At 46.9% G+C, this 23,607-nt stretch overlaps 1 protein-coding gene across 3 annotated transcripts in view; it reads right to left on the bottom strand.

Moving 5' to 3' along the window:
* The window catches only part of BEGAIN (brain enriched guanylate kinase associated), a 356,417-nt gene that overhangs the window by 231,397 nt on the left and 101,413 nt on the right, over positions 1–23,607 (bottom strand). For all 3 annotated transcript variants that reach the window (XM_060262289.1, XM_060262286.1, XM_060262287.1), the window contains exon 2: positions 14,441–14,469. In XM_060262289.1, coding sequence (XP_060118272.1) covers positions 14,441–14,454 — 14 coding nt within the window. In that variant the 5' untranslated portion in view covers positions 14,455–14,469. The remainder of the gene's footprint in view (positions 1–14,440; positions 14,470–23,607) is intronic.

Genomic DNA, 23,607 nt, shown 5'->3' with positions numbered 1-23,607 from the left:
CCCTGGAATGGTGCATTATATTAGAAATGTGTTAGCCTGAACTCTCCCTACAAGGTAGAAGGACTACTGAGGTTATTTATGAGAAGACTCTGGAAAAGACAATCATGCTAGGAAAAGCCGAAGGCAGCAGGAATAGAGGTAGACCTGGCATGAGATGGACGTACTCAATCAAGGAAGCTGTGGCCCTCAGCAAAGAAAACTGTTAATGATGGGGCATTCTGGGGCATTAATTCATAGGGTCACCATAAGTTGGAAGCAACATGAAACCAATTAACAAACATACAAGTATGTCATTAGCGTAGCTCCAGGTTGTGCAATTTGAGTAGCTTTGCCTTCTGGAATACCCATATCTGAGGGAAACTATGGCATCCTCAATGCACAATTTCAATCAACTACTGGGGAGCACAGGCAGAATGATGCTGCTGCAGCCATCATGTATGTGGGCTTCCTAAAGGCAGCTGATTGGCCACAGCACGAACAGAATGCTGGGCTAGATGGGCCTCTGGTCTGATCCAGCATGGCTCTTCTTGGGTTCAATTCTGAAGTCTCCTGTCTTCATTTCATACATTGCACCAATATGTTCTGTAACAGCTGATTCTTTAATATATGGCTCAATTCAGACACTAACAACAAACCTGTTTCCATTAAATCAACAGTGGTTAGTGTGACTGTGTGAATGCAGCTGAGTAGTTAGTTAGGATTTGTCAAACCAGGACTGGAATCTGGTGTATTAAACATGGTTATTCTCAATTGTGGTTTCGCACAGATACTGCTGTGTAACCAGCCATCCAAGGACTGCACACAAGAGGACTCCCTCTCTCCTATGTCTCCCTCTTAATATCTGCCAGGTCTGGTTTTGTAGCAGGAACTCCTTTGCATATTAGGCCACACACCCCTGATGTAGCCAATCCTCCAAGAGCTTAGGGGGCTCTTAGTACAGGGCCTACTGTGAGCTCCCAGGAGAATTGGTTACATCAGGGGTGTGTGGCATAATATGCAAAGAAGTTCCTGCTACAAAAAAAAAAGCCCCACAGTCTGCTATGCTCCTTCAAATGTTGTTCTCAAGAAGCAGAGAACCCTCAATAATAACACAGGGGATAGCAATGAGAGCAGAGAATAACTGATATAAGGGTGAGCAGCTGGGGAAGTTGCTGAGAATTTCTGAGTTTGTGTGACTGCAGAAAATTCTGAGTTTGTAGTTGCTGGGGAACTGCTGTTTGTTTGGTTTAGTGGGCTGAAGGTGAAGGTGATTGCTGCTGACTGATTAGGAGTGGCTGTGTTCCCCACCCTCTTTGCATTGTTAAGCTGCACCTTGCCAGAGGCGTGAGCCGAAGGGCGAGAGCTAAAGGGCTCTTGGCCTGGGGGCTCTGTAAGGACCAGGAACCCAGATCCCCAATTTCCTTGTGCTCCCAATAATGTAAGTTGACCCTCCAGAAGGGGAGCCACATAAACAAACAGGATTTAAAGGGGACTGTGTGTGTGTGTGTGTGTGTGTGTGTGTGTGTGTGTGTGTGTGTATATATATATATATATATATATATATATATATATATATATATATATATATATATATATATTAAAAAAGCTATCATGAAGGTAGAGTGCGAGCAGGGGGGTGGGGGCTTTCCAGTGTTTTGCACTGAGTGTCACATGACAGAAGTCTTGGGTGTGTGCTCGATGCAAGGAGCTCCTGGTCCTCAGGGAACGAGTCTGTACCCTTGAGGCCGAGGTGACTGACCTGGAGAAGCAGAGAAAGTCAGTTAGGCACCTGGGGAAGACTCTCGGGGGCGTATTAGATGAGCCCCGCTCCGAACGTGGCAGCCCTGTTGCTCCCAGGGAGCATGAGGGTCGAGGGGGAACACGGCATCGTGCTGAGGATAAGGGGAATGCACCCTCAGAAGGGAACTCTTCTTCGGTTGGTGAGCGGGAATCCTTTCACGCCAAGGAACCATCCCTGGGCAGGGAGAGAGGAGCTGGTCTTGGTAGTTGGTGATTTGATCCTTAGGCAAGTAGACAGCTGGGTGGCAAAAAAGCATACTGACCGTATGGTGACTTGCCTGCCTGGTGCAAAGGTAGCGGACATTATGCATGTAGTAGATAGGCTGATAGACAGTGCTGGGAAGGAGCCAGTGGTCATGATGCATGTTGGCACCAACAATGTGGGGAAATGCAGTCGTGAGGTCCTGGAGGAAAAATTTAGGCTGCTAGGCGGGAGACTTAAGGCCAGGACCTCCAAGGTCGCCTTCTCAGAAGTGCTACCTGTTCCACGTGCAGGGCTGGAGAGACAGGCACAAATTAGAAGTCTCAATGTGTGGATGAGATGATGATGTAAAAAGGAAGGGTTTAAATTTGTTAGGCACTAGGATGCTTTCTGGAACAAGCAGGAGCTGTGCAAAAGAAACGGTCTCCACTTGTCCTCAGATGGAACCAGGCTGCTGGCGCTTAAAATCAAAAACATGGCAGAGCAGTTTTTAAACTAAATCTTGGGGGAAAGCTGACAGGAGATGAAATGTCTCTGGTTTGGGAGGACTCATCTCAAAGAGATGAAGGGTTAGCTGTTACTTTTCTACCGGGTAATGGATCAGAGTTGTCCACTGAGATGGTGACAAACAGTATGGACTGTTCAAGGCGGCAGGAAGGTTGCGGGCCTAGCTTGCCTGGGAAATTATAGATGTTTGTATGAAAATGCTAGAAGTGTTTGAAGTAAAATTGGTGAGTTGGAATGTTTAGTGTTGGAAGAAAACATAGACATTGTGGGAATTTCAGAAACTTGGTGGAATGAGGAGAATCAGTGGGACACGGTGATTCCTGGATATGTTATATCGTAAGGATAGGGAGGGAAGGGTTGGAGGTGGGGTGGCTCTGTATGTCAGAGAGGGTATACGGTCCAGTAAGACTGAGGTCAGAGAATTACATACCCTTCTAGAAATGCTTTGGATTGAAACAGAAGGCCCAAAAGGAAATTTAACTATGGGAGTTTGTTATCACCCACCAAATCAAAAGATAGAGGACGATTATAATGTGATGGAAGGCTTAAAGATAGCGGCTAAACGTAAAAACTGCGTCGTAATAGGTGGTTTTAACTACCCGCAGATTGATTGGGTCAATATGTGTTCTGGTCGAGAGAAAGAGATTGAGTTTCTTGATGCTCTCAATGACTGTGCTATGGAGCAGATGGTCTCAGAACCTACCAGGGGTGGGGCGATCCTGGATTTGGTCCTAAGTAATGCCCAAGACTTGGTGAGAGATGTAAAAGTGATCCCACCGCTTGGGAGCAGTGACCATAATGTTATTGATTTCACAGTTTGTATAAATAGGGAGTTGCCCAAAAAGACCGCCACAACCACGTTTAACTTTAAAAGGAGTAAATTCTCTGAGATGAGGAGGCATGTGAGGAGGAAACTGAAAGGAAAGGTAAATACAGTCAAAACCCTTGGGGAAGCTTGGAGACTATTTAAAACTATAATCCTAGAAGCTCAGATAAAATACATACCACAAGTTAGGAAAGGCACAAACAGCTATAAGAAAAGGCCTGCATGGTTAACAAACAAAGTAATGGAAGCTGTAAAAGGTAAGAAGGACTCCTTTAAGCGGTGGAAAACCAGTCCAAGTGAGATTAATAAAAGGGAACACAGGCTGTAGCAAATCAAATGCAAGACTGTGATCAGGCAGGCAAAAAGGGACTATGAGCATATTGCAAAAAACATAAAGACCAACAATAAAAATTTCTTCAAATGTATTAGAAGCAGGAAACCAGCCAAGGAGGCAGTGGGGCCCTTGGATGACCATGGGGTAAAAGGATTACTGAAGGAGGATAGGGAAATGGCTGAGAAGCTGAATGCATTTTTTGCCTCCGTCTTCACTGTGGAAGATGAGAACTTTTTGCCTGCCCCAGAACCACTAATTTTGGAAGGGGTGTTGAAAGACCTGAGTCAGATTGAAGTAACAAAAGAGGAGGTCCTACAACTGATAGACGAATTAAAAACTAATAACTCACCGAGTCTGGATGGCATACATCCAAGAGTTCTGAAAGAACTCAAAGTTGAACTTGTGGATCTTCTTACAAAAATCTGTAATCTTTCATTGAAATCTGCCTCCGTTCCTGAGGACTGGAAGGTAGCAAATGTCACCCCCATCTTTAAAAAAGGTTCCAGAGGAGATCCGGGAAATTACAGGCCAGTCAGTCTGATTTCAATACCAGGAAAGTTGGTAGAAACCATTATCAAGGACAGAATGAGTAGGCACATTGATGAACACGGGTTATTGAGGAAGACTCAGCATGGGTTCTGTAAGGGAAGATCTTGCCTCACTAACCTGTTACATTTCTTTGAGGGGGTGAACAAACATGTGGACAAAGGAGACCCGATAGATGTTGTTTACCTTGACTTCCAGAAAGCTTTTGATAAAGTTCCTCATCAAAGGCTCCTTAGAAAGCTTGAGAGTCATGGAGTAAAAGGACAGGTCCTCTTGTGGATCAAAAACTGGCTGAGTAATAGGAAGCAGAGAGTGAGTATAAATGGGCAGTCTTCGCAGTGGAGGACGGTAAGCAGTGGGGTGCCGCAGGGCTCGGTACTGGGTCCCATGCTCTTTAACTTGTTCATAAATGATTTAGAGTTGGGAGTGAGCAGTGAAGTGGCCAAGTTTGCGGATGACACAAAATTGTTCAGGGTGGTGAGAACCAGAGAGGATTGTGAGGAACTCCAAAGGGATCTGTTGAGGCTGGGTGAGTGGGCGTCAACGTGGCAGATGCGGTTCAATGTGGCCAAGTGCAAAGTAATGCACATTGGGGCCAAGAATCCCAGCTACAAATACAAGTTGATGGGGTGTGAACTGGCAGAGACTGACCATGAGAAAGATCTTGGGGTCGTGGTAGATAATTCACTGAAAAGGTCAAGACAGTGTGCATTTGCAATAAAAAAGGCCAACGCCATGCTGGGAATTATTAGGAAAGGAATTGAAAACAAATCAGCCAGTATCATAATGCCCCTGTATAAATCGATGGTGCGGTCTCATTTGGAGTACTGTGTGCAGTTCTGGTTGCCGCACCGCAAAAAGGATATTATAGCATTGGAGAAAGTCCAGAAAAGGGCAACTAGAATGATTAAAGGGCTGGAACGCTTTCCCTATGAAGAAAGGTTGAAACGCTTACGGCTCTTTAGCTTGGAGAAACGTCGACTGCGGGGTGACATGATAGAGGTTTACAAGATAATGCATGGGATGGAGAAAGTAGAGAAAGAAATACTTTTCTCCCTTTCTCACAATACAAGAACTTGTGGGCATTCCATGAAATTGCTGAGCAGAAAGGTTAAAACGGATAAAAGGAAGTACTTCTTCACCCAAAGGGTGATTAACATGTGGAATTCACTGCCACAGGAGGTGGTGGCGGCCACGAGCATAGCCACCTTCAAGAGGAGGTTAGATAAAAATATGGAGCAGAGGTCCATCAGTGGCTATTAGCCACAGTGTATGTGTGTGTGTGTATATATTTGGCCGTATATATTTGTGTGTATATATTTGGTGTGTATGTGTGTGTGTGTATATATTTGGCCGCTGTGTGACACAGAATGTTGGATTGGATGGGCCATTGGCCTGATCTAACATGGCTTCTCTTATGTTCTTATATGGTTTAAGGGTACCTTTAAGTGTTAACATTTTAAGGTCCTAACATCGGCGGGAGTCAAGTAACGGGGGGAGGGGGATTTAGAAAATAGCATATGGGGAAGATAAAAAAGTTATTAATGGATAATGTTACCATATGTTATTAATAAAATTCTTTAAACACCAAAAACTGGCTAATTAATAGGAAGCAGAGAGTGAGTATAAATGGGCAGTGTTCGCAGTGGAGGACGGTAAGCAGTGGGGTGCCACAGGGCTCGGCACTGGGTCCCATGCTCTTTAACTTATTCATAAATGATTTGGAGTTGGGAGTGAGCAGTGAAGTGGCCGAGTTTGCAGATGATACTAAATTGTTCAGGGTGGTGAGAACCAGAGAGGATTGTGAGGCACTCCAAAGGGATCTGTTGAGGCAGGGTGAGTGGGCGTCAATGTGGCAGATGAGGTTCAATGTGGCCAAGTGCAAAGTAATGCACATTGGGGCCAAGAATCCCAGCTACAAATACAAGTTGATGGAATGTGAACTGGCAAAGACTGACCAAGAGAAAGATCTTGGGGTCGTGGTAGATAACTCACTGAAAATGTCAAGACAGTGTGCGATTGCTATAAAAAAGGCCAACGCCATGCTGGGAATTATTAGGAAGGGAATTGAAAACAAATCAGCCAGTATCATAATGCCCCTGTATAAATCGATGGTGCAGTCTCATTTGGAATACTGCGTGCAATTCTGGTCACCGCACCTCAAAAAAGGATATTATAGCATTGGAGAAAGTCCAGAAAAGGGCAACTAGAATGATTAAAGGGTTGGAACACTTTCACTATGAAGAAAGGTTAAAACGCTTGGGGCTCTTTAGCGTGGAGAAATGTCGACTGCGGGGTGACATGATAGAGGTTTACAAGATAATGCATGGGATGGAGAAAGTAGAGAAAGAAGTACCTTTCTCCCTTTCTCACAATACAAGAATTCATGGGCATTCGATGAAATTGCTGAGCAGTCAGGTTAAAATGGATAAAAGGAAGTGGTTCTTCACCCAATGGGTGATTAACTTGTGGAATTCACTGCAACAGGAGGTGGTGGCGGCTACAAGCATAGACAGCTTCAAGATGGGGTTAGATAAAAATATGGAGCAGAGGTCCATCAGTGGCTATTAGCCACAGTGTGTATATATATATATATATATATGTGTGTGTGTGTATATATATAATTTTTTTGGCCACTGTGTGACACAGTGTGTTGGACTGGATGGGCCATTGGCCTGATCCAACTTGTGTTCTTATGTCTGTAATCAGGGATGGGGTGGCAGAGAAATCACCAGAAATTGCTGCTTTTTCGTCTACAAATGGAAATGTCAATGCATCAAAGGAACTACATAGCCATATACGGAGACCAAGTCCTATGAGGATAAGGTGAAGGCGCTGGGTATATTTAGCCTGGAGAAGAGATGACTGAGAGGGCTGAAACAATATAGCAAGTGGTGATCCGCAAAGCATTTTTGTTTGTGCATGTACCCTGATGCCAAAATGGTCATAGCCTGGCTCATAGATATAGCTCCTTAAGAAGGAGGTTGAAATCTGAGGAATAACAGCAGTGGTGCACAGGTAGACATATTAACACTTTGCCTTTTTAAAAGAAGACAACTCCTCCACAATAAAACCAGGGCAAATTGAAACAGTTTCTTACCAGGGATGTATGCTAAAAAAACCCAGGGACACAGGGCATGGATGCATTGTGGAACACTGAGCCAGTTTGGTGTAGTGGTTAAGTGTGTGGACTCTTATCTGGAAGAACTGGGTTTGATTCCCCATTCCTTCACTTACAGCTGCTGGAATGGCCTTGGGTCAGCCACCGCTCTCGTAGGAGTTGTCCTTGAAAGTGCAGCTGCTAGAAGAGCTCTCTCAGCCCCACCCACCTCATAGAGTGTCTGTTGTGAGGGGAGAAGATATACGAGATTGTAAGCAGCTCTGAGATTCAGAGTATAGGGTGGGATATAAATCCAATATCTTCTTCTTCTTCTAAGAGTCACTGCAGACCCCAGAGTAGGGTCTCAACTTTATCAGCCTCTCAGATCCACACAGCACTGCTTACCTATCCCTGAGACTGGCTGCAGACATCTAGACTGATGCTCAAACAGGTGCCCCAGGAAGAGACAGAAAAACACAAGGTATGTTGTTTTCTGTTCCCCCTTCCATTCCCCTTGTCTTCCTTTGCCCCAGTCCACTCCAGTCCAGAATAGCTTCTTACTCAAAAGTACTAGGCCTCACCCAATTAACCTGCAGGGTTTTGGGAAGCAGTCAATGGCAACTTAAAATGCCAAGCTTTCTTTCCATCAATATTTTTCACGCTGATACACAGCACTTGTAGTCGTGCATGGAGCTTTTGCACCGTGCTGTAAGCAAAGGACGGGTCATTTCCCTCCAAGAGGTTTACAGTCAAAAGTAAAACCGTATTAACCTTCAATAGGATTCGATGCAAAGCAGGGGCTTGCGATATCCCTCTTCAACAGTCGGACCCTTGAGTTTGTAGGATAAGCCTCTCTCTCTGGGTTAAGAAATCACTGGCAGTGAATTTAATATCTGAGACAGCGAGCGACGAGCGAATGTGGCAGAGACCGAGCAAAGTTCAAGCTCTTTTCTCGAGCGCTGCTTCGCCAGTGCCAGATCTATTCTGGCATATCACTACTCTCCTGAGAACTCTAAAGCAAAGAATTCCAATCTTACTGAAATATGTTAAAGCATGAGAAGGCTACTGTAGGCTGAAAAGGTTTGACTTGAAGAAGGTGTGCTAAAAGTACAAGAGTTCTGCCCAAAAGGTTGTACCCTGTAAGGCCAGGCAACCTTGCCCTGAATTTTAAGGGTAAAGGGTGAGCCTACATATTTTGCTTCTTTAGGGTAGCTGCTAAGTCAAAATTCCTCAGATACATATCTATTTTTTTTTTCAATAGGTTCTTGCTGCCATCGCTTGCCACTGCTATCGCTTGCCATCCTGCACAGCTGCCTTCACTTTCCCACAGTAACTAAATCTGACTGATTGCATAACACAGCAACATCCTCCCATTCAATCCCTAATGTCTGAACGGGTTGTACTATGGGCTATCTTACCATCCCACATTATTGCAGAGCTTTTTTGGTTTGCAAGACTAAACGTTATACCAACAACGGTTTTGCAAGGGAGATTTTTGAATAGCCGCTGCACTGATAGAATCTGCCCATATGGCCTTAACAGGACTGATACATCCTTCTAACACCCTGCTGGGATGCAGATTTTTTGAGATTATGAGGGGTTACTATATTAAGCCTTATTCAGCCAATCGTCGCAGCCCCCCCCCCCATACTCCAGAAACCCTGGCTCTTTTGCTCAGTGATAAGGATCCTAAGATCGCTGTAGCACAGGGCGTCAACCTCATTTGTTATGAGGACTGGATCCGACATAAATGAGTCCTTGTTGAGGCAGGCCATGTGTGTCATAAAATGTAATGCCAGATAGCAGAGATATAAACTTTATAGAGGACACAAACACAATTAAAGGTTTTTTTAAAGCCCTTAAAATAAAATATGCTTAAAACATTAGCACTTGTTGGTCTTAAAGGTGTTTTCTTTGCATCTCTCCCATGGGGTCCAGGAAACTGGACAAAGGAAGCTCTGGCTCCTTCCCTCCCTCCCTAAGGGACAAGGAGGGGGAGGAGTTTCAGCCAACTGAAGGAAGAGAGACTTAGCTCAGTAGCTCTGCTGTGTGACTGTGAGAGCCTGGCAAAGCAAGCTCTCCCTCCCCTCTTCCTCCCCAAGGGAAGATTCTCAGTCAATGAGGAAAATAGAGGCTTTGCTCTGTAGCACCTGTGCAATTGAGCAAGTCTGGCAAAGCAAGCTGAGGCACAGAAGGAAGCAAGAGAGAGGGAGAAGGAAGCAGATCAGCCAGTTGCTCAGGGGCCTGATACAGTCCTCAGGCTGCAAGTTTGACACCCCTACTCTAGCAATTGTGAAATTTGTCTCAGTCCTTTTAGCACTTGCATTAAAAAAAAAGAAGAAATAAATGTCTTTTGCTGCTTTTCTAAGCGTATAAAAAGAAAGTAAAAGGAAAGGAGCATTCTTGTGATTAATTCAGAAAGGTGAATGTAATGGTAGTTGGGAGGAGGAGACTTTGATGCTGGACATTAAGTGATGGTGCGTTTCTGGCCCATCAAAACTGCTAGATTCAATCTCAGAGTAGAAACCGGAAGATATTCAAAACAGCTGAAATGTATTCCTCAGTAGTTCCATCTAGCTGCTTTGCCTGTAAAGATCTGATTTATGGAGAACAAAAGCTATTGCCCTCTTAGCTTCAGACTCTCTACACTGAGATATGCTCTCCAGCTTTACTATACAAGCCAAACAGCTATAAATGATGGGGATGTGGCTCCATGGTAGAGCTTCTGCTTCGCATACAATGTCCCAGGTTCAGTCCCTGGCATCTTCAGAGAAAAGGACCATTTAAGCAGGTGATGAGAAAGACCTCCCTAGAAAACCGCTGCCAGTCAGAGCTGACAATACTGACAAGAATAGACTCCAGGGCTGCCCAAGCTCCTGCCGGGGGCAGGGGATCCCCAAGTTGTGGAGCCCCCAACCCACTGGCAGAGGGAAACTGACCTGCCGCTGAAATTCCACCAATCCCAGCTCAGATCAGTAGGCTTAGTTTTCAGGACAGAACAGAGCACTCCCATTAGGAAAAAAAAACCCCGGCCCTTTATTTTTGCAGGCAGGGCTTTTAGCGGGAACTCATTTGCATATTAGGCCACACACCCCGATGTAGCCAATCCTCTAGAAGCTTACAGGGCTCTTAGCACAGGGCCTACTGTAAACTCTTGGAGGATTGGCTACTTCAAAGGTGTGTGGCCTAATATGCAAAAGCAGTTCCTGCTACAAAAAAAGCCCTGGTAATGCAAACATATGGACAGCTGAAGTATCATGTGACCTGTAGGAACCTCACATGATGTCATCAAGTGTTTCTCAGAAGCATCATACAGGGAGGTGTGTGCAGGGGAGACAGGACATAAAATGGATTCTTGTGTGAAATTTGTTGGAGGTTGGAAGGAGTTATATTGGGGGGGGGGGGGGGTTGGTAAGGCTTGGAGGGAGAGGCCAGTGCTTTGATGTCCACTGCTACATAGCTGTTTAGGGAGGACAGAAGATTTCTGGGGTGAGTATTATGCTGCCAGACAACCTTATTCTGAGGAGAAAAACAGCCCACAGGTGAGAAGCTAAGCTATAGAATCACAGAGCTGGAAGGGGCCATCTAGTCCAACACCCTGCTCAATGCAAGATCAACCTAGAGCATCCCTGACAAGTGTTTGTCCAGCTGCTGCTTACAAAGGCTGAGCATGTGCCATATTTCAGGAGGATCACAGGTTTCCTTCACCTCTGGACTTCTTTTCTCTTTCCGTAGTGCTCCTGCACTGATAGAAGTGGATATTTCAAGTGAAACAGCACCTCTGTTCATGCCAACTTGCTTCTATTGAAAGCCTAGCTAGAGAGGAGGCAGGCATTTAAGGGCACTGCAAACAGAAAGGCTGCTGATTCTGAACCATAAATATGATGCAATTTTCTGAATACAATGTGGGGGGTAGGGGGAGAACCACCAAGAGCAAAGATGCCCAAAGGTGTCAGCGCTCATCAACTGCCTGACCCCTACTGGGGGCATGGAGGATATTCAGAGAGGCGGCTAAATAAATCCTGCCCTTGCCTCCAGCTCTGGTATTCCAAGGAGATTCCATCCCCATCCAAGTACCTGCTTAGCTTCCAAGAGCTGATGAGGTCAGGGCTTGAACCCTGGTTCTTGATTTTTGTTTGTATGTTTGTCTCCATTGTCACAGCTGGCTTATGGCAACTCTGTGGGGTTTCCAAGGCAAGAGACAAACAGAGGTAGTTGGCCACTGCTTGCCTCTGCATAGCAATGATGGATTTCCTTGGTGGTTTCCCATCCAAGTACTGACCAGGGCCAACCCTGCTTAGCTTTTGAGATCTGACAAGATCAGGCTAGCCTGTGTCATCCAAACTGGGGGGGGGGGGAGCACTTTGTTTTAAGAATGTGTACTGCGTCTACTTTTCATACCTCATCACAACTACAGAAGCACTCTTATCAGCAAATGGCACTCTTGCTGGTGAAAAGGAATTTGTATCTTCATTGATTTATTCACCACATTTGGTACACTGCCCTCCTCCAAGGAGTTCAGGACAGTGTACAGTTCTCTTTTCCTCCCCCTTGAGCCTCACAACAACCTTGTCAGGTAGGTCAGGCAGAAGCAATTTGCCCAAAGTTACCCAGTGAACATCATGCCCAAGTGGGGATTTGAACCCTGATTCCAGTCCAATGCTATTACCTAATGCCAGCTCTTGGGCATGCCTTCCTACAGAGAAGGCCACTGAATTGTTTCTCAAAATAGTTACCATGTGGTTCAAACCAATAAGTGGGCTAGAAGCGCAACTGCTTCTATATGGTACAGGACCTGTGGGGTGGCTTTAGGGGCAGGCCTGCCTTTCCCTAAATTATGCTGGAGCCCAAACAACATTCCTTATGGTTGATATCTTTTTTTGGTCCAGTCCAGGGGTGGCCAAACTAGCTTAATGTTAAAGCCACATAGAATAAACGTCAGATGTTTGAGAGCTGCAAAACATCACCATCTGATGCTTGAGAGAAGGAAGAAAGGAAGGAAAATAGATTGCAGGAGCGAGAGGTGGAAAGAAATCAACTTTAACTTTAAATGCATTCTCCAAGTTGCTGGCTGGCTTAGCTTGGAGAAGTGATTTGGAGAGACAAATGCTTTCTCGAAGCTGGTCAATGGGGCGATGGGGACTTTGAGAGCCACACAATATGTGTGAAAGAGCCACATGTGGCTCCCGAGCCACAGCCTGACCACCCCTGGTCCTGTCATTTTCTTCCCCTTCCTAGTTTCCTCACTTGCGGGGCGGAAAGGGAGTAATTTCACGTGCTTCACAGCATACAATATCTGATCACAGAGGAGACGACGCTAATTTAAAAAACCTGGATTTCTTGTAGCTTTTGGTGAAAGCTCCAGCATTTCCTTTGGAAGCAGGAATCAAAATGCAGCAAAATCAGGCAACGCTTCTAAAGGACTCGAGCATACATCTCTCCACGCCCCTTTCTTTTGCCTTGCAATTCCCCCCCCAACCCCCCCCCCCCAACAACAACGCATCAGCCTCTTTGCGCCCAGAACACTCCTGGATCATTTCGCCAAGTTTAGCAAAAGGAAGAAGACGGGAACATTTATGTATTTCCAGGCTGGGCCTGTCACCATCCCTCTCTTAACATCAAGGGGACCAGAGCAAATTCCAAGGCCTCTGTCCACCAACCTGAGGAATTTCAGTTTGAGCAACCAGTGGTGAAGGCCTGAGCTGGTCCTGCCACCAAATGCGTCTGACTGTAGCAGCATCTTCACTGTTACTTCCTACCACAACGAATCTTGCCTACGATCATCTAACAAACAGGGTACAACAGGGAGATTTTTTCTGCTTGAATTCCCCCCTCTCAAGAGCTCTACCTTCCTCTTTTCATCCTCATCACCATTTCCAGAGCCTTACAACTTTCCTGACATGGGTCCACAAACTTTGAAAGAAACCTTTGCACGCTGGCAAGCCAAAAAGCTGCACCTCATTGGACAAAGTGTCTCAAATGACCCATTGGAACCAGAAGCAAAAGAACTGAACCTCAACAAAACCTCAAAACCCAAGCATACTCCAAATCACACCCAGAAGCTCAGAAGAGATTGCCTACAGTACGAACCTATGCCTGTTCACTCAGAAGTCACTCCTGCAGAGCTCAATAGGGTTTACTCACAAGCAGTGTTCCCTCTAAGCGGAGTTAGCATGAGCTAGCTCACAGATTTTTAGCCTCCAGCTCACAGATTTTTGTCTTAGCTCAGGAAGGATGACCCCAGAGCACAATAATTTATGCAGTAGCTCACAACTTTAATTCCAGTAGCTCACAACTTTAACGCCAGTAGCTCACAAAATAGCATTTTTGCTCACAAGACTGCAGCTTAGAGGGAACGCTGCTCACAAGACAAGGCTGAAACCTGGGTTTTATTTACACCTTGTACCCAAAAAAATATTTTTAAAGGGGACCACGAGCACCTGATGTCCCACGCTCGGATATTCATTGCAAGACATACAGAAGCCAAACCTCCAAAAGCAGACTTTACACTCAGACACAAAATGGGGGAAACTTGTACAGTTTAAAACACACCATGTCCCTTTTGGTTTAAAGCAAGGGAAGTGATGCTTTTTTAAAGAAAGAAAGGAAGAAATTGCACAGGCTGACAACATTTTGAACACAGAGGAAACAACATTGTTGGCTGAGGGGTGGGGTGGGAATAAATTCCCAGCTATACCAGAAATGTCAAGACACAAAAAACCAACACCACCAAGAACCACGGCGTTACACGGAAACAGAATGGCTTTGATGTGCATCTTCGTTCCTTTTCTCTCTTTGAAATGGGAAGCTTTTTGGGCAACCCTCCCACCCCCATGTAGACCGAGCTGGCTTCTCCGCTTGCACGCCGTTTGCGGCGGCTGCCTGCCTTCAGTCGAACAGACCCCCGGCGGCCATCTGGTCTGGGAAACCGCGTGCACAGAGCACGACCAGCCCCGACATTCACACGTTCGCGAAGCACACACCCGTGCAGAAGGGGGCAACTCGCTCTCGGCATCGCCGCCCCTCAGCCATTTCCCCCGCGAAGCCAAGGAATAAAATGTGCGCCTGGCAAAGCGGGCTTTTCTCTCTTTCCTCCCCCACCCTCCCCCCAAAAAGACGATCGAATGAAAACTGTCTCGCACTTACCTTATTTTCTCCATTTCTGCCGCAGAGGCCTACAAAAAGAGAGAGAGAGAGAGAAAGCAGACAAGAGGAGCGAGTCAGTGGGAGGGCAAGCATTCGCGCGGCAGCAGATTCATGCCTAGTTCGGGGCTCTTCTCCACCCCGCCGCCGGCCAGCAAGCGTCTGCCGGGCGGACCCCACATCTGCAAGCTGGGGGGGGGGGGCGTGAAGCGAGCACGTTGCGCCGATCCCCTCCGGAAGAACGCAGCCCCGCCGCCGCCGCCGAAGCCCCGGAGACCCGGGAAGGCAGGCAGGGGGATGACTCAGTGGCAGGAAGAAGCCGCCAGTAACAGGTTCCTCCTGCTGCTGCTGCTGCTGCGCCCGGGAGGAGAGAGGAGAAAGTTGCAAGCCCGGAGGCAGCCCCGGCCGGCCGGGAGGAGGCGGAGCAGGGAGGGAAGAAGAAGAAGAAGAAGGGACCACGCCGGGGCGGCTGCCGAGCTGCAAGCGAACCACCCCCCCGAGCTTCTCTCTCCAGCCCGGGCGTGTTGGATTGAGGAGCACGCTGCCCTCCTCGCCTCTCTCTCTGCCCAACCCCCGACAGAGGGAGTTGAGCACAGGCCGAGCAGCCGGCGCAGGACTTCTCCCAGGGACCTCTCACCAGTGTGCCCTCTAAGCTGAGTGAGCGGGAGCCGGCTCACAGGTTTGGAGCCTCCAACTCACAGCTTTTTGTCTCCGCTCAGGAAGGAGGGCCCCGGGGCACACGAAGTGATTGATGCAGCAGCTCACAACTTCAATGCTGCAAGCAGCTCACAAAGTAGATTGTTCTGCTCGCATGATTGTGCGGCTTGGAGGGAACGCTGCCCCCAAACGAGTTTCTTTCGCCCTTCTCTCCCCCTCCCCCCGCACCCCCGACTTTGGCTCCTGCTCCGCTCCCCCTTGGATCGCCACGAGGAAAGTTTGGCCCGCGGTGGGGAGGTGGGGTGGGGACTCTCTTTAACCCTTTCCTGACTGGGCGACTTCCTAGCGAGAAAGGCGATCTGCACCCGGGGCGAGGAAACTCTGCCTCTTCTTCCCCACAGTGTTAACAGCGGAAAGGGGTGGGGGGTGGAGGTCGGCCCTGGGCTTCAAGGCTCCCTCCGGTCCCGCCGCTCTGAACGTCGTGAAGGGCCCTGCCGGCACGGCTTCCGGATCGGGGCCCTGTGCTGGAAACCTCTCGGTCAGCGCGATCCTTGTAGCGATTGACTCCCAGGCCGAGCCCATAGAAGCCGGCGCGTTTCCAGTGAAGAAACTCTGTAACGACGGAAACCTGTAATGAGCAGTTTCATGGCATTCAAGAATAAAATTCCGGGACAAGTCTGTAAACCATAGATCTCAAACAGGTCTCGTGCTTCAAAACGAATCAGCCTTCTTTGCTATATAATATAGCCTATAATCGCTAGTCCTAATTCTAAACCGTATGCTATAAAACAGAGAAGGACAAGGCATTAAAACCAGGGAATGAGAAAGCAGCTTGTGCTTTACATTGAAGGGATCCAAACTACTCTGCACGCCTTCCTTCCTTCCTTCCTTCCTTCCTTCCTTCCTTCCTTCCTTCCTTCCTTGGTTCATTCACTTCAACTCTCCCCTTTCGGTGGAGGCCAAGAGCCCCTGTCCACGGTTGCCTTGGCAATCACTAGCAAAATGCCTGGCAGAGCAGACAGAATCCACCGATTCATGAGGTTCATTCTTGAATCTCCCTCTACACACAAGAGAAGTCCTCCCTTGCGAAAGCCATTCTGTCGGATTTCTGAATCCCTCCCCCCTCGAAACTGTTAGCCCTACATTCCCTGCGACCCAGTCCTAGCTGTGTTTGTGCCTTAAGTGAACATGTGTGCTTTATGTGCTGCACCGGCCACCCTCATGTTGCCAATGCAGACCTCTGGAATTGTGCAAGAATCCTTGCACAGATGCAGATGTCACTCTCTTAAAAGGATGTGTGTGTGTCGTCAGCTTCTAATGAGTCCAACCTCTGGGCTAGGAGGGTCTGCTTTGTCTGCCCTAGCCAGCATCAGCTGTCCAGGCTCTCAAGGAGACATCATCTACTACCTCATCCGTTTAGCTGGAGGGATTAACAAGTCTTTTTTTGTAGTAGGAACTACTTTGCATATTAGGCTGCACCCCCCTGATGTAGCCAGTCCTGAAGCTTACAGTAGGACCTGCACGATGAGCCCTGTAAGCTCTTGGAGGACTGGCTACATCAGGGGTGTGTGGCCTAATATGCAAAGGAGTTCCTGCTACAAAACAAAGCCCAGTGCATAACAAGCAGATACGCTGACCATTGAGGCCGGGACTCCTCCTGTTAGACAGGACTAACATGGCTGCCCCTGGTTACGAGAATCAGAGAACTGCAGAGGTGGAAGGGGCCATACAGGCCATCAGTCCCCTGCTCAATGCAGGATCAGTCTCTAGAACAGGGATGGCCAGACTTGCTTAACATAAGAGCCACACAGAATAAACATCAGATGTTTGAGAGCCACATGACATGAACATCAGATCTTTGAGAGCCACAAGGAATAAACATCAGATCTTTGAGAGCCACAAGGAAAGGAGGGAAGGAAGGAGAGAGGAGTGAGCAACTTTAACTTTAAACGCAAGACATGAACATCAGATGTTTGAGAGCCACAAGGAAGGAAGGAGAGAGGAGTGAGCAACTTTAACTTTAAATGCATTCTCCAAGACACCAGCTAGAGAGAAATGCCTTCCCCAAGCCAGAGAGAGAAATACCTTCCCCAAGCCAGGCAATGGGGCTGTGAGGACTTTAAGAGTCACACAATATGTGTGAAAGAGCCACAGTTTGGCCACCCCTGCTCTAGAACACCCCTGACAAGTGTTCGTCGAGCCACTGCTTAAAGATTGCCAATGAGGGGGAGCTCACCACTTCCCTCAGTCCAACCCTTACTGTGAAAACATTTTTCCTAATATGCAGCCGGTACCTTCCCACCCTTAATTAAAACCCATTCTTGCAAGTCCTCTCCTCCGCTGTTCCTGTCACTTAGAGGAACAGCTCCCTGCCCTCCTCGAAGTGACAGCCCTTCAAAGACTTCAAGAGAGCAATCCTGTCCCCCCTCAGCCTCCTCTTCTCCAGACTGAATATGCACAAGTCCCTCAGTCTTTCCTCCAGGGGCTTGGTCTCCAGGCCCCTCATCATCCTCATTGCTCTCGTCTGCACCCACTCCATTCTGTCCCCATCCTTTCCGAAGTGAGGCCTCCAGAACTGCACACAATATTCCAGCCTGACTAATGGAATTGAAAGATGATTTGATTGCATTCTTTTTCATCCTTGTTGCTCTCCTCTGCACCTGCCCCATTCTGTCCAAATCCTTTTTGAAGTGTGGCCTCCAGTCCTGCACACGATACTCCAAGTGCAGCCTTACCAATGCAGTGTACAGCAGGAACATGACATCTTGAAATTTGGATGTTATGCCTCTGTCAATATTTGGATGGAAGACCACCCAGGACATCCAGGGTTCCTACCGTCTCTGCATGTCTCTTGCCTTGAAAACCTTACCGGGTCACTATAAGTTGACTGTGATTGGACAGCGCTTTCCACCACAACCAACAAGAGCTAGAGGCATATGGCAGAGAGAAGAGGAAGAGATTTAATAAAGCAGAGCTGGCCAATTTTTTAATGAAGTGGGCTGCAAGCTAGCTCCAAAGTATGATATATTTATTTACTTATTTAATTTATCCCCTTCTTCTCTCCCCAATGGAGACTAGGATTGCCAACTCCCCCGCAGCCCCCCGCAAGTGACGTCATCGCACTGGTGATGTTGCGCACCAGCCACTCTAGGCGTTTCCTGGAAAACTCTTATTGTTTTCCCGGATACGCTAGCATTTTTGGAGAAAAACCTCTATGGTATCTATTGTACTATAGAGTTTTCCCTCCCAAATTGCTAGAGCGTCCAGAAAAACCATGGAGCTTTCCCACAAACTCCTAGAGCTGCCAGTGTGTGCTGTTGTGCCAGTGATGTCGGGGGAGGTTCCCCCCCCGCCGGCCCAGTGTGGGCTGGTGGGTTGGGAACCTCCAGGGTGGGAGAACCCCCGCCCGGACTGGGGGCTTGGCATCCCTACTGGAGACTCAAAGCAGCTTACATCATTCTCTTCTCCATTTTATCCTCACAACAACCCTGAGAAGTAGGTTAGGCTAACAGTCCATGACTGGCCAAAGGTCACCTGGCAAGCTTTCATAGCAAAGAGGCAGAGAGAAGGCAAGAAGCAGACATCCTCAGCAGTGTTCCCTCTAAGCTGAGTTAGTGCGAGCTAGCTCACATTTTTTAGCCATCAGCTCACACATTTTTGTCTTTGCTCAGGAAAAATGGTCCCAGAGCAAACTGAATTATGCAGTAGCTCACAATTTTAATGCCAGTAGCTCACAAAGCAGAATTTTTGCCCACAAGACCCCACATCTTAGAGGGAGTATTGAGCCTCAGGTTTATGAACAAAATGGAATTAATTACGTCTGGAAAACTAACCCCAAATCACCTGGGACCAAAATCACTCCCCCCCCCCCATCTCAACCTACTTGAGTTTTGAATATTGGTGCATTGCAGAACAGGACATGACTCAGTGACAGAACATCTCCTTTGCATGCAGAAGGTTCCAGGTTCAATCCCTGGCATGTCCAGTTGATCTCTTATTCTGTCTTTGCTCGTGTTTTGAATGTTATTGTTGACTCTTAACAATTCCTTAAAACCAAACTGTGATATGCTTTAAATTATTTGTTAGCCTCCTTAAAGACAGAAAGGCAGCTTCTAAAATCTCTAAATAATAAAAAGCCAGCCAAAGAACCAACCAACTAGAGTTTATTGCATAAAAGCATGGTTTAAACACACCAGAGGTCAAACCAGTATCCATTCAGTTGGTTTTTTTCCTGTGGTGTTCTGAAGAATGCCTGTATCGTCTATCCTTATGAGGCAACTGTTGCCATAATAATACATAAGCACACCATTAGCCAGAAAGGGAATACCTCCTGGGCACACTCACAGAGAGCACTGCTGCCAGTCCACTGCCTGAACAAGAGGATGGCAAGGTGTAATTCAGTAAGCATTCTGCTTCCTGTACCAAATGCAGGAAAAGGATAGGACAACAGGAAGTTATGCTCCCTAGCAACTAGCCATACCTCCTTTGGAACTAAGGTTCCCAACACTGCCTCAGCAAATGCTGGGAGATTTGGGTAGTGGTGCCTGTGGAAGGAGGAGATGCCACTTTTGGGTGACACTCTAGGCTTCCTTCCCTAGTCTCAGTGGTCTTTACCACTGAGAATAGTGGAAAGTCTAGGAATGTCACTGTTGAGGCTTTTCTTTCTCCCACTCCTCAGTTCTCCAGGAGAGGGAAATTGGGGCTGAGCATAGTAGGTAAATGGGAGGCTAATTTGGAGCTCCTTCAAAGGTTCAGTGGTAGAATATTTGCTTTGCATGCTACCCTTACGCATGTGTAGAACCTTCACAAACTCAGGAGGCACATTTATCAAACACAGAATTTGCTGGTTCAATGCCCCGCCCTCATGTTTTCAGTTTCCATGGCTATGTTGTATGGGAGAAAAAGCTAATTGTCTTCATATTGGCATGACGAGAGCTGTTGCTCTAGAACAGGCCTGTGCAACTTGTGACACACTTCACTGAATGAAGCCCACCGAGCATGTATGTTGGCCCCAGAAGCTCACCCCAGTTTTTGCTTCCTGTCTTGTCAGTCAAAACAGGGAAATGATGAAGCATCTGAATAGATTGCATTTGCTGGAGAGATTGCAAGCTATGCAGATATGTTTGCAGCCATCATACAATGAAGACATGAAGCTGCCTTGTGCTAACTGCTGAATCAGGCCAGCAGTTCATTAAAGGTTAGTATTGTCTGCTCTGACCATAAGCAGCTCACGAGGGTCTCAGGCAGAGGCCTTTCACTTCATCTAACAGGAAGGAAGCAAAGGTGACATGGTAGAGCAGTGTTTCCCATCTGCAGGGTCGTGACCCGGTACCGGGCCACGGAAGCCTCACTACTGGGTCACAAGAAAAGCCAAAGCTAGTCCCACCCCCAGCAAAGCTTTGCTTCCTTCCTTCCCCCAGCTCTCTGTTGTGCAGAGAAAAGCTAGCCTTGAAGACTGACACAGGCTGCAAAGCCTGCTCTCCATTTGGCTTCCTTCCTTCCCCCGTCTCTCTATTGTGTAGAGAAAAGCTAGCCTTTGAGATTGACACAGGCTGTAAAGCCTGAGCTCCATTTGGCTTCCTTCCTTCCCCTGTCTTTCTGTTGTGCAGAGAAAAGCTAGCCTTGGAGACTGACACAGGCTGCAAAGTCTGAGCTCTGTTTGGCTTCCTTCCTTCCCCTGTCTCTATGTTGTGCAGAGAGGAGCCGGGCTGCCTCTCCTTCCTTCTCCCCCCTCACAGTTTTTGAAAGAAAAACTGGCATCCACTGGCACTTTAGACCCATTAAGTGTTCTTCAAGGTATGAGCTTTCCTGTGCCTTGCAGTATGTTCTTTGGGAGAGATTTCTCCGGGAGGCCTGGGCAGCAAAGAAGGGTGTGTGTGGTTTTTTTTAGCCAGGAGGGGCAGGGAGTGTGCATTCCAGTAGCAATTTTTTTTTTTTTAACCAAATGGCCCCTGAGCAGAATTGTTGCTGGCTGAGGTCATCCTATGGTGAGGAAGGCTTTTTTTCTTTGCCCCCACCCTCTTTCTTTCTTTCCCTGCAAGTGATGCTCTGTCTGTATTCTTGGTGCTGGAAGGGGGGGAAGCAACAGTGGGAAGATTTCTAGTGCCCTGGCCTCACTGGTGGACATTCTGGAAGTGACATCACAGGAAAAGGTGGAGTTTTGGTTCAGTGTACCCCAGAAGTGACATCACTTGGCCCTTGACACCACAGGAAATGACATAATTCCTGTCTCCATCCCCAAAGTCTCCTGGCTCTACCCCCAAATTTTAGTGGGTCATGAAGGAGAAGTGTAAAAATAACCGGGCCATGGGAAAGAAAAGTTTGGGAAACCCTGTGGCAGAGCCTGATCTCATTACATCTCAGAAGCTACACAGGGTCAGGGTCGGTATTTGTTTTTTGGGGTTTTTAAAATATTTTTTTCTTTATTATAAACTCAAACAGCTTGCAGAAAAACAAAGTTCCAAAATATGAAACAACATAAACTCACCAGTAATGTTACACAAATTAAGACAAAGTTAAATAATTAGCAAAATGGATTCTTTAAAAAGGAGACCGTTTTTCCATTACAAATTTACGTTGAGGTATATTAGCACGTGACTGCCCCTCATCAGTAGTCTTATCTAGTGTAAAGTAATCCCAGACTTTGAGATACCAAGCCCATAGACTAGGGGATTGCTCATCTTTCCATTTACAAGCAATATTTGGATAGGAGACCACCATGGAAGACGCTGAAGAGGAAGGTAATGGCAAACCACCTCTGCTTCTCATTTCCTTGAAAGCCCTTACTGGCATCACCAGAATTTGTTTTGACTTGAGGGGACTTACATACATAATTTCCTGATCCTTTTAACTGGAAGTGCTGGGGACTGAACCTAGGACATTTTATATGCACAGCAGATGTTCTGCCATTGAGCCACGATCTTTCCCCCTATGTGTGGTACATTTATTGCATATATGGATATATGTAATGGAACCGTCTGCTCCTCTTCTACTATCTGTGTGACTTGGTTTGGTCCTATTGGTGGAGCTCTAGTTTCAGTTTCCAGGTTTTGTATGCTAGTGTTGGTGTTGGAGTTCTCTTTCAGATAAATGGTTGATGTTTTGAACCAGCTTGTCTCTGCTGAATGGACCTGAGAACAGGTGCCTGAGTGAGTATCATAACCTGGCAACCCACAGCCTAAGGAGGAAGAGAAGAAGAGATTGGATTTATACCGCACCCTTCACTCAAAGTCTCAGAGCAGCTTACAATCTACCAAAAAAGCCCACCAGGAACTCATTTGCATATTAGGCCAAACCCCCTGACATTACCATTGTTTCACAAAGGACTTTTTTGATAGAAAAAGCCCAGCAGAAATTCATTTGCATGTTAGTCCACACCCCCTGACACCAAAACAGCCGGAACTGCGTTCCTGTGGTTTCCTGCTCAAAAAAAGCCCTGCTCCTTTCCCTTCCTCACCCTACAACAGATACCCTGGGAGGTAGGTAGGGCTAAGAGAGCTCTTTCGAGAACTGTGTGCTCGCTTCAGCAGCACATATACTAAAATTGGAATGAAACAGAGAAGATGACCAAGAACTGTGACTGACTAAGGTCACTCAGCAGGTGCATGTGGAGGGGTGGGGAATCAAACCCGTCCTTCCAGGTTAGAGTCTGTGCATTTAACCACTCTAGGACTTTGTCCCTCCAATCAAAAGCCCTTCTTTTTCAGAGTTCCTGATCATGCTGACAAGCATCTGTATATGCACAGGACTTTACACCCCACATAAGACGGGAGGGCTGTGATTTCACATGCTAAATAATTCAGTTTCAGTCCACTTTCCATGCACATTCCAAGTGGATTTTAGTGTGTGAACTGGCAAAATCCAGTTTGAAAGTGGATTGAAACTGCATTATTTAACATGTGTGATCAGCCCTGTGCTGCTCCCTCACTCACGTGTGTTCAGTCTTCCTTGATAAGTTGTGTGAAAGGGGCTTTTGTCCTTTCTTACATTTTACAGGTAGGAGTCACCCGTCGGTGGGGACAAGGAGGGTGAAGGCTTTTAAGAATCATGCTAACCTTCCAAAAGGCTTTTATATTTCATTTGGTGTTTGCTTTGCAAAGATATCTGCATCAATTTTTCATTGTGTTCAAACGCATTGTTCCATGAACAAACTTAGCCTGGTAGTACAGAAGGTTAGAAGCAAAGTTCTTTGGGAACAAAAGTTATTAGGTAGCCAGAAGTATATTGTGGTGATATCAGAAGAATACATTCTCTCTCTCTCTCTCTCTCTCTCTCTCTCTCTCTTCTTCTTCTTTTTTTTTTTGACCCGTTGTCTTGTGAACGGCTCAGACTGGGGGTGGCCAAATTTGCTTAATGTAAGAGCCACATAGAATAAACATCAGATGTCCGAAAGCCGCAGGCCCCCATCTTTCACACAAATTGTGTGGCTCTCAAAGCCCCCATCACCCCATTGGCCGGCCTGGAGAAGGCATTTCTCTCTTTAAGTCACTTTTCCAAGCCAAGTCAAGCCAGCT

This window comes from Heteronotia binoei, chromosome 21 (assembly GCF_032191835.1).
Source record: "Heteronotia binoei isolate CCM8104 ecotype False Entrance Well chromosome 21, APGP_CSIRO_Hbin_v1, whole genome shotgun sequence".
Lineage (NCBI taxonomy): Eukaryota > Metazoa > Chordata > Lepidosauria > Squamata > Gekkonidae > Heteronotia > Heteronotia binoei.
This window is presented reverse-complemented; position numbering and strand designations above follow the sequence as displayed.